Source organism: Delphinus delphis, chromosome 3 (assembly GCF_949987515.2).
Source record: "Delphinus delphis chromosome 3, mDelDel1.2, whole genome shotgun sequence".
NCBI lineage: Eukaryota > Metazoa > Chordata > Mammalia > Artiodactyla > Delphinidae > Delphinus > Delphinus delphis.
Genome location: NC_082685.1, coordinates 39,452,590 through 39,468,173, shown reverse-complemented (window position 1 = coordinate 39,468,173; position 15,584 = coordinate 39,452,590). Strand labels below are relative to the sequence as shown.

General features: G+C 46.8%; 1 protein-coding gene across 2 annotated transcripts in view; it reads right to left on the bottom strand.

The window, feature by feature from the left end:
- Positions 1-1,204: 1,204 nt before the first annotated feature.
- The window catches only part of EBF1 (EBF transcription factor 1), a 398,056-nt gene continuing 383,676 nt past the window's right edge, over positions 1,205-15,584 (bottom strand). Inside the window, exons 14-18 of one of the 2 annotated variants that reach the window (XM_060008445.1) lie at positions 14,801-14,978; positions 13,955-14,134; positions 9,925-10,119; positions 9,504-9,572; positions 1,205-1,651 (exon numbers count right to left, since the gene is read on the bottom strand). In XM_060008445.1, coding sequence (XP_059864428.1) covers positions 9,505-9,572; positions 9,925-10,119; positions 13,955-14,134; positions 14,801-14,978 — 621 coding nt within the window. In that variant the 3' untranslated portion in view covers positions 1,205-1,651; position 9,504. The remainder of the gene's footprint in view (positions 1,652-9,503; positions 9,573-9,924; positions 10,120-13,954; positions 14,135-14,800; positions 14,979-15,584) is intronic. The other variant, XM_060008444.1, reaches the window with a different exon arrangement.

Sequence of the window (15,584 nt, the reverse complement as noted above, 5' to 3'; positions counted from 1 at the left end):
GCAAACATACACAATAAAATAAACTGGGAGTTGGAGGAAAAGGAGGAAGGGGAAAGCAATGTACAAATTCCAAAGATAAATACATTATTTATACGGATATCTTACAAAATCCCCTTTAAAACAAAAAGCCTTTTAATTAACTTTGCAAGTATGTGCAAGCTAAAGGTAGTGAGCTTTTTTTTCTTTGCAAAATATGCAGTAAAATCTTTTTTTGTGATATTGAAAAACTGTCTTAAGACATTAAAATGTATAAATAGAACAACAACTTTGGCAAAAAATCACAAAAAATCTACAGTATTTATAACTACATACAAAACACAACAGCAAAGAAAAAAATATCAGGCAAATGCATCCTCAGAGCTTTGCTGCATCTTTGCTATTAATTCCTATTTTTAAGAACACTTCCCAGATAATGAGAGCAAAAATTCCCATCAAACAGAAAACCATGTTTTGGAGATCTCAACCTTCTTCTCCTTTCTCCCAGTTTCCTTTTATTCTTAATTCCAAAGCACTTAACCTGTCGTTTCAATCTACTATGTTACAAATGGTAAGGGTCGACTGATAGAGGCGCTATCTCGGATGGGAAATCTGAAATACCTGCCATGTTGCTTTTGTCAGCTTTTGAAGGATTGGTATGAAGTCAGCATTTAGGATGAGTAAACTTTAACCATGTAAATGGCGGAGTGTAAGTGGGATTTGGGGTTGATAACTGGAGGGCATAATGTGGAATTCTGTGCCTGACCCTGTTCCATGAAGTCTCAAAGGAGATTCTCACACAGCACGTGTGCCACCAAGCTCTCGAGAGGCCATCGGCTTCCGAAGAAGTTGACATAAGCAAGAGAGAGAGAGTGCTGTCAGGTTTAAATATGCAGTTTTAAGATCTGTCTAGAGGCACTGGATTTTTGAGTAGAAGGGGAAAATGTGATCACTTACATCACTTTTTAACTTTCCAGGCTGCATTTATTTACACAGTTACTTAAGACAACAATACAAAAGAGAGAAATAAGCTTGCACTGCTAAGGGGTGGCATGTTAAGTTAGATATTGGAAATGCACTGTCCGAGTAACTACCACTTGATATGCTTTAAGGCGCAAAAGCCGACCCTTAGTTTTCTAAAAAAATCTAACTGGCATTCCTATTCTGTCCCATACAAGCTTTTTTTTTTTCTTTTTTTCTTTTTAAACTTTTTTGTAAATATCACCATTTCATTCTCCTTTTACACAGCTTTAAAAACATCATAAATTAAAACATGGAGTCTTATTTATAGTGTCCCTTGTATACAGCTTTATGGTTTATAAAAGACAAATGATTGCCGAGTTAAGCTTTAAAAAAAAAAAGAGAGAGAGAAAGAAAAAGAGGATTTGCTTTTATCAACACAGAATAAATATATCCCCCCAAGGACTTGGGAGGTACAACTGGAACCAACACCCTGCATTAGCAGATCCCTTCCAATTTCAGTATTTGCAAGGTCGGTGATATTGTTTGTTTAAAAATCTGCAGTTATTGTGATTCCTCTTAAAAAGGCCTGAGTTAAAAGTTCCACTCTGGGACTTGTATCAGATTACTTTCTGTAGCAGAATCCAACCTCTTCATTAATAAAATTCTTCAAGGCAATTCTTTCACATGGGAGGAACAATCATGCCAGATATCGCTGTGAAAAGAGAAGACAAGAGTAAATGGTTTTGCATCCAAACTTCTCACTGAAAGAGGGGAAAAAAAAAAAAAGATGGAAAAAAACACCCACACGCCACTATGTTGGTTGAATATTAGCCACACATGTGCTTTCTCATCTTCCCTGGAAGGAGTTTTTCTTATAAAATATACATGTACTTTATTAAGAATGATAGTATGTCAGCATGTGTATGTGTCTTTAACAGAAAAGAAGATCCTAAGCGTCCCTCCCAATCTGATTTCAATTTTAAAACGTAACTGGAAAGTCACATAGTTTGCATGCTGCTGGGAAAGTTGCAGCCCAACGCTTGCAAAATAGTGAGAATTTTCAGTTTGTCACTCTTTTTTTTCCCCTCCCCTTCGCTTCCAAAATATACGATAAAAAACTGGTCCATTGTAACAGCCAGTAGTTTCTGCCACAAGCCGTGGCTCTGCCTATGCCTGTGTGAGCATGAGGACGGAGGCTCAGAGCAGTGATCTGAGTGACTCCATTTAGGTCCTCAGGCCTGGGAGAAGGGGACACTGGCTCCAGAAGGCATTGTTCACTGGAGGATGAGGACGCAGAATGTCTTCTGTGCCACTGCTTCACTCAGGGTTTCTGGAATGGTCTGACCATGTCCCTAGAAAACTGTAGCCTAGCGAAGCTCAAGAGAGATCCTAGGCAAAGGGAAGGCTGTATGGGATAATCAAAACTCTTGCAAAGCCGTGTTAGGAACCCACACACAGCTGTATTTAGAAAAGCATGGAATCTGACAGCGTTCCACCCCTGGCTTTTCTGCCTGCTGGGTATGTCCCCCCCCCCAAAGCTAGTTGCTTGTCTCCTTGCACCTCTCTGCCTCCTCAGCTAGAAATGCAGCGTATCGGTATTTGCAAGGGCCGCGATATTGTTAGGGTTGTTGGAGATTTAAATGAAACAACCAGTGCGAAGTGCTTAGCCCGGATCAGCTCCTAGTTAATAGAGGTGGGCTGCTGTTATTTTTAACTTCTGCCGCTAAATTAGCTGTGTGACCGGTGCGAACTGCTTAATTTCTCCGGGCTTGTGTTTCCTCATATGAACTAGGTACCATCCGATATGGAACACTTCACAGGATGGGTATGAGGAATAAAGGGATGAGTGCAGCGTTCCGGATGGCAACTTTGAAGTATGTGGAGAGGAGAGCGATGCTTACATTAGAAGCAAGAGGCAGCCATCTTTGGCTCCCAATGATGGCTTAACATCCTGTCAGGCAGAGAGAGGAAGTCATTGCTTTCTTTTTGTTGGCAATTCTAAATTTAAATGAATGTCCTTGTCAGTGGTGACTGCATCTAGGAAGTGACCCTGTAAACTTCCCAACTCTCACGTCTGCGAGAATGTGCCTTTGTTGGTAAGCGAGCCCCAACTACCACAAATCCTGCAGTAGACGTCGGAAGGCCAGGTGAGGCTGTGAGCCCTGTGCGCCCCATGTTCCTCTGCTTCCCCTACCCCAGCCCTGGCATTTTCAATTCAATTTTTTTAAAAAAAGTATTTTGCCAAACACTTTTTCCGTTAATTTTTAAACCCATCTGTATTCACAAGGAAATTTAATCCACATGTTTCTGATTCATTTACACGTAAATCATCCACATGTTGTTTTGCAAGAGCCGTTTCGCAGTCCAAAAGCTCCTGGAGTCTTTTTTGTAAGCCATCATAAGCCATTTTTCTTAGAAACAGGAAGTGTCACTTGCCAAATGCAGACCAACTTAAACCCCCAAAGGTTTGGGATCCACTGGAGATGCAGTCCCCTTAAGATTCAAGTGAGCCCTGGATTTGACTGAAATGGGGAGCTGGGTCTTTCAATCCAAGCCTTGAGAATTCAAGATGCTGTAGCTCCAAAGGCAAGGGGGAGGTAGCGGGAGCAAGAGGGTCTTTGCGGTGTGACAGCTCAGCATGGTCCTGCCTCCCTAAGGATCTTTTCCTCCAGGCTGGAGGTGCGTCCAGGCACCTTTACTAAAGGCGGGCCTTTCCGTGGGAGTTCTAACCCTCTGGCAAAATAAGCGTGTCTCCTTATACCTTCCGCCAAAATCTGTGTGTGCCTGGCATTAAAGGGCAGTCTCCTGCAGCATACATCAGGCAGCGTCAATATGATACAAAGCAAAGTAGAAAACTGACCAACTTCCTGCTATTACCGTCAGTGGACCCAGCCAGAATGTATCAGCTGGGCCCTAAAAACATCTGGATTTTTTTTTTTTAAATTCTAGATGACCAGAATTTTTTTAAAAAAGAGCTACTCAGTGTTCTGCTACCTGAATAGTATGTTAGATCAATTAGATAAAACTTCTATTAGGGCCACATTAAAAGCTATAAAGCAAAGCTAAGTGATGTGCTGCGAGTCCACAGATAACTGCTTCTTAGTCTGGAACACAGGAGTCAAAACCTCCAGCACCTTGAGAGCCCAGGCTGGGATCATGAGTGAGCAAGGTCCCCTCAGCGTGGACTGAGGTCTGTAGGGTGGGTGGCACTCTAAACGCTGCCCTGGTGCTGCCGTGCAGGAATGCCTGCTCACAGCCACCCAGCTTTCCAATTACTTCTAGAGAAGGTGGGCAGGTGGATTTTTTAAAAGATAAAATAGCCCAGTCTATATGTGTTAGCAAAAAGTTAAAATTAACACCAAATGAACAACTGTACATATCTGGGGGTATCTAGGGCTGGCTGTGGTCTGCCTGCAGTTTCCTACCTTTGCTCCGTTGGCCTTCAGATTCCTCTGGGGGTCTAACAAAAGCCAGGGAACCTCTCTCCAGAAGAAGCCCCAGAGGTACTTACACCCAGAGTTTTGCACATAATATCAGGGGGTTACAGCTCCCTAAATCTCATCGGTCACTTCCTAAAGTCCAGACGCAGAACCCTCACGGATGAGTAGATTTTGGGAAAGGAGCTCCCTTTGTGGCCTCTGAATTTAGGCACCTCTAAAGTGGCCGTTTAATAAAGAAACCTCATTGCACGACTACAGGGAAGCTCCCGGAATGTTAGAAGCTGTTTTTCTTGTATCCGTGCTGTAATCCCCAAGATTACTTACGTGGGTGAGAGGGATGGCTGTTTCAGGCTTAGAATGTTCCAGAAATGCCACTGGCACACGCACTTGGCCCAGTAGGGCCCGTGAAGATTCCCATGAGGACACGACAGTCTCAGTAACATGTGCCAAAGACATCACAAGACGGAGGAGGCTCTGCCATTCCCCTGGCTGCTGGGTGAGCACGTGTCCTGACCAGAGCGCAGAAAACTACTGGCTTGAGAGGCAGTGCATTTTTCAGTGTGATAAGAACAAAGACAAAACGGAAAGTTTTGCCGAGCTGGGAGAGTTTGGAGCGAGAGGGTGGAATGCGGTCTTCCTTGAACCACCATATGTGTAAGAAAGAATGAGGAGCTAATCAGGAACAGAATGGGGGGGAGAGCTTGCACAAACTGAACATGTGCGTGGAGCGAAAGACAATTCCAGGAGATTTGCTACCAGGCTGCAGATAGTTGGGTGAGGCCAGCCAGCCTGCGCTTCAGGGAGGTGGGGAAGGAAAGCGGCACAGCGTGCGGACAATTTTTGTAAAATCACTCTGGCCTTTTTGTTTTTAATTCTTCGCTGCGGAGACTGTCTGGGACATGGTTGGGGTTTCAACTCCCCACATTGGGGACAGGTCCAATGGCATGGTGACAGCATTCTTGGGGCTGCCTGTCTCTTGATTAGTGAAGTCCTTTGAGGCCTGAAATTGCGGAGAATCCATGCTGTAGGGGCACATCTTTAGGAGAAGGGAAAGGATGTCTCCAGGACAATAGCTGAGCGTACGAAGTGACTCAGGTCTCTGGGCTCTGAAAACAGACACACTTGGGGACTCTAAGATCAGGATTGATCAGTGACATTATCTACATAAGAATGGAAGGAGATTTCTCTGTGTTTCTGTCTTTAAATTCAAAATATGTCTGAATTTCCCAAGTGTTTCATGGCATGTTCACTGGTGTTAACATTCGGAAAAGTGTTCTGTGGGCAAAGAGGTGCAGAGAACAGAATGGGAGACTCTTTTTTTCTTTAACCGCAGGGTGTCTCAGAGCCTTTAGTTAAACATACGTGCATTGTGACTCCAAGACAGTGATGCAGTAAACACCAACTTCTAGGTTTGTTTGACCATAACATTTTCTTTTTCTTTTTTTTTTTAACAGAACATCTATGGGACCCCAGAAGTACTGAGATAGAGTTGCTTTGTCCTAAAAAATTTCTCAGACGAATCGTAAATCGTCAAAGGTTTTAGCTACCTGGGAGAGAAAACCAGTTGGAATCACAGTAGAAACTGTGAATTTTAAAGTATCAGTAAAGAATGGAACTTCTGACTCCCAGGTAAGGACTTGCTGTTCAAGCTTCTCCCTGCTTCTTGGTGCCTGTGCTGCAGAAGGGTGCACAGCCCCCTACACATGACTCTGGCTCAGGTTATCCTTGATCCTTCTGCCTGAAATGCTCCTCCCCCATCTCCCTGGACCCAAATCCTACTTGACCTTCACCCAAGGTCCAGTTCAAAGGCACCCTTCTCCACTAGGCTGCTCTGAACTCCCCCTAATCTTTCCCTCCTCTGAACTTCCACAGCTGGGCATCCAGCCTCTCCCAGACAGATCTGCTTTCTTTCCCCTGGTGTCATGTTTCCCCTAACGCAGGAAAAGCTTTTAAGGTCAGCATTTGCTGGTCCACATGGTCCTAGCCCAGTGGCTTGACTACGACCATTTCATTTAGCACAGGGCTGATACAGTAGTCAGTCAGCCTGGGATTTAACCCCAAGCTCCCCCTACGTGCTAGCTGCGTAACTCTGGATGAGCCAGCTTGGCTTTGTCTCAGTTTCTGCATCTGTACAATGGGGACAATAGACAGCCTATATCTAAGACTGGTTGGGAGGAACACATGAGACAGTGAAAAAGCCAGGCTGGGAAGAAGCCCTCCCTCCCACATTAGTGGCTGTGACCATTGTCATCACCATCACGTGAGACCACAGTGCGTATCTGTTGGGGAATAAACGTGAGTGCTGTCACCAGAGGAGGCTGAGAAAGGGCTGGTAGCGAAAAGGGCCTCTAAGGAGTTGGCTTGAAAAAAAAAAAGAACGATGGACAATTAAGAGTGATAGCTGGAGGTAAAAAGACCTTTAAAACACTTAAAACAACCTAAATGTGTCACCTCTAATCTTGTTTATGTGGTCAGTTTGCTTAACCAACTCTTCCTTCGTCACCTGCCCTGTCTTAATGATCACAATTCTGAACGAGGTGGGTCCAAATGAAGCAGGTGTTACTGTAACAATGCAAAGGAGGAGGGCTGCAACACTTCAGAGATCCTCACCCTCAATTCTACAACCCACCTGTGTCCTTTCTTTTCTTTTTTTTTAATAGAAGTGGAATTTAGACAGCTGAAGATGAAGTAATTCTTTAGTTATGGGTCTAGCAGCCTCCAGTCAGAATGTCACTTTTCTCAGGGGAGACTCCAAGGCAAGAGCTCCCTGAAAACCGTGCTGCATCTCACCCGTGTCCGCAGGGACAGCGTGCAGAGGACAGACGTGTGATCCCAGGTGTGTGGGCCCTGCCTGGCGGGTGGATGGTGAAGAGTGGAGTGGGCAGGAGGGAGGACAGCTTCCAAGGTGGTATCAGTTAACGTGACTTTCATTTCTCGACTCATTCCTCCTCTGCTGCCACCTCCCCCAAACTAGGGACGTTTGGTACATGACAGTACTGGAAAAACAAAAACCACCAGAAAGCGTCCCCGGGACACGTGCTCAACTAGAAGGAAAGGGCAGCGTCATCCACAATAGCAAATCCAGCACAAAGCGTGTCCCCCTAAACCCTCCCAGCTGTGAGCTGTGCATTAGAAACGAGATGGAGACTCAGCCGCTGATGAGAAGCGGGGAGCAGTCTCTGTACTTTCGGAATCTGTGCAGACATGGGTTAGAAATGCCCTGGGGGTGACAGATGCACAGACTCTCTATGTGTCCCTGTCTTGATGCCATTTCATCATTACTTAAGTGTACACACCCACACACCCCCCCACACCACCCGATGTTCCCTAGATCCAGGAGGTTCTAAAACTCAAGCTGAGTCCCTACTTTCAGTCCCTTCCTGCTCCCTCCTTGGCCCACGTGGCATGAAAAGACACTCGGCCTCACAGAACAGCTGCCCACTTCAGTCACCGGTGGCCAGTGATACAGCTGTGACCCTGCAAGGGCCGTGGGCCTTTTCTTCTCAAGCGCCAGCCCTCCACGGCGGATTACAAACCCCGTTATACCTTCTTCCTGACGTCAGGTCTGTGTTTAACAAGCATTGTGATTGGCAGTTCAAGAATGGTAGATTTCTGCTTTCCATGGGTTTTATCCTTACTTAAACCCGTTATAAGTTACGTTCGCTTAAGCGTTATAGCCTCAGTTTGCCAGCTGGGGGTGTACTGTGCGTGCCAAAGCATTATTTTTAGCGGAAAAAGAGACTTGCGTGAATGGGTGGCTCCCCTTTGTGGGGTGGGCATTTCCTATCACAAGGAACGTTGCCTGAAATGCCGTTCCACAGTACGATTATCTTCCTTTTCCCTCTAAGAAGATGGCTTTGCAGTGTATGTGTATTTCAGGGAGGGGGCAGGGGCACTGACCTTGGCTGTGCTGGGCAGACTGGCCAGCAGGTCTCCGAGGAGTGCCTTGCTGAGCCCTTATGGAGTCAGAAAAGGAAGCAGGAGCTCAGGCTCAGGAGTCACACAGATGGGGTTCAGTTTGGGCTCCACTAATACTAGATATGTGACCTTGAGCAAACGGGGCCTTGATTTCCTCATCTATATAATGGGAGTAGTACCAACCTCATAGGGTCTTCAAGAGAATGGATGTAAGTTTACATCAGTGTAAAGTGTCCTGTACAGAGTACGTGTATAGAAGTATAAATAGATAGAGATATAAGAAACAGGGCTGCCCCCCTGACCCCTCTCGACCTCCATGACTCACCTCCACCAGTGAAGATGGGCAAGCCGGCTGTGAAGGAAGGCTCCGCGGGGCACTGGGTAGGCTAAGGGTTAGGGCATAGACCCTGAGGGTTTATATTCATCCCCACTGTTTCTGGCTATGCCTATGGGCAGGTGTTTTCTCTCCTTACGCCTCAGTTTTATCCTCTGTACAGTGGAGAGCATAATTGTCCTCATGTTTCATCAGGAAGTTGTGAGGATTAAATAGGATAAGGCAGGCTCAGTGCTGAGCACTGGTCAGCGCTCAAGGAATGGCAGCTGATGATTTTATTGATCTTACTTCCCTGCCAGCTGCCTTACGAATCCTGGATACATCCCGTTTACCCGCTCTGAGCAGTAAAGTGCCTGGAAGCTGGAGGGAGGAGATGAACTCTTGAGCCTGGGTTTGAAGCCAGCCTCTGCCACCCACCCCTGTCGGAAGTCAAGCCACTCCATGACCTCGCTGACCTTTCGCTTTCTCGTCTCTAAGGTAGGGGCTCTGAGTGCTGATCACACGATCCCACTGTGGGGAAGGAGGGGGGTCATGCGGGTCAACGCCACAACTCAGTGCCAGTAAGAAAAGTGTAAGAAATGGTGGGACCCGTCTTAAAAGGTTGGGTTTCTTCTCAATGAATAGAAAGGTCACCTCAAATTTGGTTACTCTGTTATTTTCCATATTCCATGAGGGGGAGGAACTCGAACAGTTTTGATATGAACCAGAGTCCTCTAGTAGCACTTCAGGGTTTCTGGTTCCCAGTAGTAAGTCTTGGGTCTTTGGTCTAAGATGCTGTAGCCTCAGGGCTCTGGCTTGGCCAACTCACCCCCTCCCCATTATCAGCCCCACCAAATGTGCATGCTGACACAGGCAACAGGAAGGGAACCTACTTCAGGAGAAGGCCAGTCCCGGGAGAGACCCTGCAGTGGAGAACTTGCTAGAGTCCACAAAAGACTGATCTGATTATGGCGACCACAGGGAATGAGAGAGGAAAGAGAAACGATGGCATTAGTAAGTGGAAACAGTATTCTCAAGCAAATCCCAGGCCTGAGCAGAATTGCTGGAGTTGGAAAGAGAACTGCTCAGGCAACTCCAGCAGAGGACGGATGCCGGGGACGGGGGGCGGCGGGGGAGGGGGGCGCGTCAGGGACCAGGGCCGACGAGGGCGAACACAAAGGAACAGAATAGATGAGGGTGGACAGAAGCAGGCAGGCCCCAGGCCGATCCCCTCGCAACAGTGGCGCATCTGCTTCAGGCCCTGGGAAGGTGAGTCAGGGCGTCTGGTTGGCCCGGGTGGGGCCTGGGGCTTACCTTGCAGGCTGTTCCCGTTGGTGCTGGTGCAGGTGGGAGGTGGGGAGGTCTGGGGTCTGACCACAGGCGCAAAAGCACTCTTCTGTTTCACGGCTGAGACCATGTTGGCTGGTGAGAAGGAGAAGATGCCGGAGGAGCTGCTGCAGTTGGAGGGGAGGCTTGTGGAGGAGGCCATGGTGGGGCTGGATGGCACGACTAAGGGGCAATGGGAAAAGAGAAATCAGTGCCTCTCCTGGTGTCCTGACACAAGGCATCTCAGCTCCGACCCTGACACCCATCCTTCTCAGGCCGCCCTTCTAGAAGGAGCCTTCCCTGAACTCTGAGGGTCTTGTCTGCTCTCATCATTTGGTACTCAGCATGTGTTTCCTTTTGTTGTAGGCCGACTATGTACCAGGCAGCGTGCTAGAGCACCCCAAGCCAGGAGACAAGAGCACTCTTATAAGGGGTAGGGTACCACATGATAGCCTCAAAGGTGAGTATGGCCAACTCTGGGGAGGCAGGGAAGGGAGACCAAAGAAGGCTTCATGGAGGAGGTGTCAGGGGAAGCATTGCAGGTAGGGCCTAAACTAAGGTTCTAGCAAAGGGTCTGGGGATACAAGAGACAGGAGGAAGCCAACCTGAGAGAGTGTGGTCACCGGTGGAAGGAGAGGTGTGAGGAAGAAGAGTGAGTTGGTCACCGGTGGAAGGAGAGGTGTGAGGAAGAAGAGTGAGTTGAAGGCAACACCAGGATTCCAGCTTAAGGCACTGGCAGATGGTGGTGTGTGTGTGTCGCCTGTCTCCCCATGGAGCTACAGCTTCCTGAAGGATATGACTGTATCTTCATGCTCCACAAGACAGACAGAGGTAGGTCGGAAGCCAGGCGGGTAAACAGTCTGCCACGTGCAACACGTGTGAATAACGCAGGACTACAAGTCAAAGTTTCAAATTCTCTCTATCCCCCGTGGAGCTGTACAGAGATGAGTGTGAACTAATAAGCAGCAGGATCGGAGCCTTATGTAAATACTCACAGTCTGGGAGTGGTGGGGACGTGAATTAGCAATGATAGGAGACCTTCGGCAGTTGAGAGAGAGAGAAAACCTAGCTGCTTGGGGAGACGAAAGAGTTTGGGCGATGCACGTTCTCCACCAACCACAGTCCTCTCTGCCCGGCCTTTCATTCATCTTTTGATAGTTGCTAATAATCTCAGGTCACTTTAGGAGACAGATTTTGAGCACATGAAAGCCCTCTACACTCAGGACTGGTGCCATCACACACTCACCTTCCATTTCCTCCGTCTCCTGGGAAAAAGTATGAATCCTGCCTGATGATTTTCAGGCAACTTAGTTCAAATTCTAGGCACTTCCTCCTCCACTGTATTATTTTTCACATTATGTCATAAACCTTGTATATTGCTTTATCACCTGCAAGAATCTTCACATCTTTTTCATCTATGTCATTGGCCAAGCAAGCTTAAATTGGGACCTATTACATCCTTTTGACACCTGAGCAAACCCAGCGAGCTGAGACTCAGAAAATAGTCCAGTGACTTGCCCCAGGGCCATAGCTGGAAGGTGAGGCCAGGAACCAAACCCAAATGCAGTGCTCTTTCTACTGGGCTACCCTGCTAAGCAAACAGATTGCCATCGGACAGGCACCTTCCCATGAGCACACCAGAGTCCAAATTGCCAGTTAGGTGGCCTCCGCCTCGGCCTACTGGCTTTGGAAAGTTAGGGAAGTGGTTATCAAATCGGTCACAGGCAGCAATTGGCATCGGGGTGGTGGGGGGTAGGGGAAATGACCCCTGGTAATCGGCCCTCAGCACTACACAATCCAGACGCACTGGATGCTTTATGGAGCAGAACCCAGAGCCGCCATCATCAGAATTTTCACAAACATTTTCTAAACTGTACTTTTTTTCTTTTAATGAGACCAGCATTTTTATACATCTCTGAGGATTTGTAAATGTGAAAATACGCTCAATAATAACACCCATTTAAATTGCAAAACTCCTGCACTGGAGGTTTGATTTTTTAAATATTCGTAGACTTGAAATCCTGCTGGTTCACTGAGGAAGGCAATTAATCTCCTTGGCAAATGCGATCATTGTGTGTATTTAGAGGTGGGGAGTTTGGGGAGGGGGCGTTACCAGAGGAAGGGGTGAAATATAGTCAGGCAGTTCCATTTGTTTGTTATAACATGATTAGATATCAGCCACTATACCAGAAACTGTGTTCACCAGTGGAATGTCTTATTTTATTTTCTATTCTGTTTGGAATTTTTCAACATGAGTGGTTTATGAATAATTAAATATTATGGAGACAAAAAGTCAAATCAGCTGGGCTTTGTGTTTATTGTTTTATTTGCATTTATGCAGATAAAACTGTCCCATCTGAGAGCCTATTTGAGAATTTAATACTATATTTGTGAGCACTGAGGAAATCAATTAATGGAAATTAAATGTTCGAAGTTTCGTGGTCTAACGGATGCAATCTCAGGCTCAAGTCGCTGGGTGTCTGCAAGGGCTTGGGAAGACACAGCAATCCAAGCCCCTCAACTGAATTGCTGCCACGTAGCGATTAGGTTATTGATTTAATTAAGAACGCCACCTTTTAATTTTCAGGTCATGATTGAAACATTTTCTGATTGAGTAGAAGGGAGGACACTGAAATGATAGATCTGTGAGAAACAATTTTTTGATGAATCAAAATCTAATGTGAAACTGACCCCAAACACTGATGCTCAAGCAGACAGACGTAATCTATGCAGATTATTAGGGGGGATTTTAAATGTTCAACAAGCTGCTGATTCCAAGCAGATCAAGTAGAAATAAAGAAATATAGAGATTTAGCAAAAATGTGCAGAAACACAGGACACCCTGAGCCTACAGATTCACCAAGAAGGTAAATGGCCCTAAGTATTACTTTCAGAAATAACTTCTCACAAAGGCCAAGAATGATCTTTCCTTTTTCAACAGCCTAGCACACTCCACATTTCCACTATCATCAGAGAAAGCATCCTTTTCCGTATTTTTAGCTGAGACTCTCATTTTAAAAACGTGACCATTCTTTCATTTAACAAACAACACAGCGGCTATCATCCCACAAAATTCTAAGAGTTTACATATTTTATACACCGGAAGAGCCACCCACATTGTCCAAGATGAACCTGGTATTCTATGTAAAGCTCCTCAAAGGGCGACAAAGAGATTGCGCAAACACAGCCTATGACATTTTATATGTAGAGATGCCAGTTCCCTGAGGTTCTTTAGATGCAATCTAAACAGTGCACAAAAAAATCCTTTAAGCTAAGCTTCTGTAAGACAGGGACGAGACACCAAAGAACAATTTCTTGTGCGTGCGTAATTTTTTTTCATCATGCCAAATTTTTGGAAAAAAATAAAGTGTGTTTTTTGATTTGTTCAGTTTTCGTTTTTTCTTTGTACATATCGAACACAAAGGGGAAAAACTTTCCAAGCACTAAAAAAAGAGATTTCAAGTTTGGATAGTTGTTAGTATGCTATACTACCAGCACCGCTTAATATCATCATTCTGTCCTTATGATTAGTACCTAGATTTGTTGAATGCGTCTCCTATGGGCCAGGCCTCAGCACGAGCTCATTACGTGCCTTATTTTATCCAAGTCTCACAACAACTGTATGGGAGCGGGTACTGGTTCCTTCCCCATGTTACAGATAAAGAAAACTGAGGTTTAGAGGGGAGATGAACCTGCCCGCAGCCACCAGTCAGCAACTGGTAGAAGAAAGAGTCAAACCCAACTCCATCTGACTGGAAGCTTGGGTTCCTGCAATGACATCACGCTGCTGTTTGTTTGTTTGGGTTGCAGCCGAGTTCTGTGAGGGAGATGGGGAGGACGGTGAGCAAGGAGGGCAGAGATTCCTGCCGGGGACAGTGCTGGCTTTGGTCCCATCACCTGGCGGGGCAGGGGCCCTCAGACTGGGGACCGGGGAGACCTGCACAGTGGGCCACACAGCACGACGCCCAGTTCTTAGAGCAAAAGTGTGCAGAAACACAGGACACACATCTCTACTTACTGGCATAGGGCGAGTTGGCAGCTGAGCCATTGAGGAAGGTCGGGGAGCCGCCCAAATTGGACATGGCGGCAGTGCCGTATCCATTCATGCTCGTGGTGACCGAGTTATAGTTGGTCTGCTGAGGGGTGGTGCTCGGCACGTACCCATGTGGTGATACGCTGCTTGAGTTGCGGGTGAAACCTGAGGGGCGGGGGCAAAACCAAGGATGAGGTTGGGTGGGTGGCGGATGGGTGGCGGGTCTGAGAAGCTTGGGGAAAGGAAGGTCTCTGTTTCTTGCCCCATCGCTGCATCCTGAAGGGAAGGGGCCAGGTGGTTCATGGCTGGATTGGTGGTGCTAGCTCCGTGATTAAAATGGGAAGCGAGCAAAAGACACATTTCTCAGGAGATCATAGATACTTAGCGGGCCTGTGAGAAGTGGCAATGCAGGACCTATCAATCACTTATCATTTGGGAACAGAAATAAATCCCAATCTAAGAGACATAATACCCTGGAGGTAACCGGTTCCTACTCCCTGGGCAAGGATGATGTGCTTTGGCCCCTCCAGAACTTTAGTTCCACCCCTCCTTGTGATCTGTCATTCATGGTTTACAGTGAAAAGTCAAATGGTGAGGTAACTAAATGCATGCATTCTTTCTAGCACCTCCACCAAATTACCAGACATGATGGCTAGAACCAAAATTCTACAGTAATATCTGATACACACAGACTAGGAATCTCCCCTTTTGGGGGGGAAAAAAAAGCCTTTTTAAAAATAAACACTGTTTTGTGCCAAATAAATGGGGGTGGGGTAGCTTGAGGTTGGGAAGGGGCAGGGAAATGGGGAGGGGAAGAGTGGGGCTCCTGACCCTGATTGGTAGCCTGCGACGCCTCGGAGACATTCACAGCCAGTTGTCCACTGAAGGAATTCACGCCCATCATTCCCGCGTGGACGGAGGTGTTAGTGAGGGCCGGGAGCTGGCTGTGGTTGCGGGGGACACTGTACAGGGCCTCTGCGATGTCAGCTGCTCTCTTCAGAATAATCTCCTGAAAAGTAACAGGAACATCCCCCTTAGCTGCCCAGTCAGATTCCCAGGAGTACCACGTTCCAAGTGTTTACTACAGGCCGTGCTTAGGGCTTTCCGCGGTTAACGGCACTAACTTCTGCAACCCTCTCAACCAACCTGGGTGTTCAGTCTCATCATCATCACGCCCATACCACGGATGGGGCAACTGAGGCTCAGAGAGGCCAAGACCTCACTTCAGGACACTTACCTATTTAAGGAGAGAGCTGGGCTGCATAACCCTGTTCGTCTGACTCTGAAAGCCCATTAACTCAGCCAGTCCCCTCTATACTACCTCGCAGTACAGGACAGCAACCTGGGGCTTTCCTTCCCCACAGGTAACACAGAGAACTCTGGGTTCACACACACTCACACACACACACACACACCCTGCAACTCATCTCCCCATATGAAGTTAAGGGCAAGTTTACATGATGACCTGTGTCCCTGAGTCCCTGAGTATTAATGGGACTGTGTCCCTTGGACACTGATTCAAATGACACAAGCAAGGAAGGAGGATTTCTCAGACTCAGTTTCCTGAGCAAGTTGAGTCAGATACATGGAGTTGCTCTACGAAATAGAAGCAGAC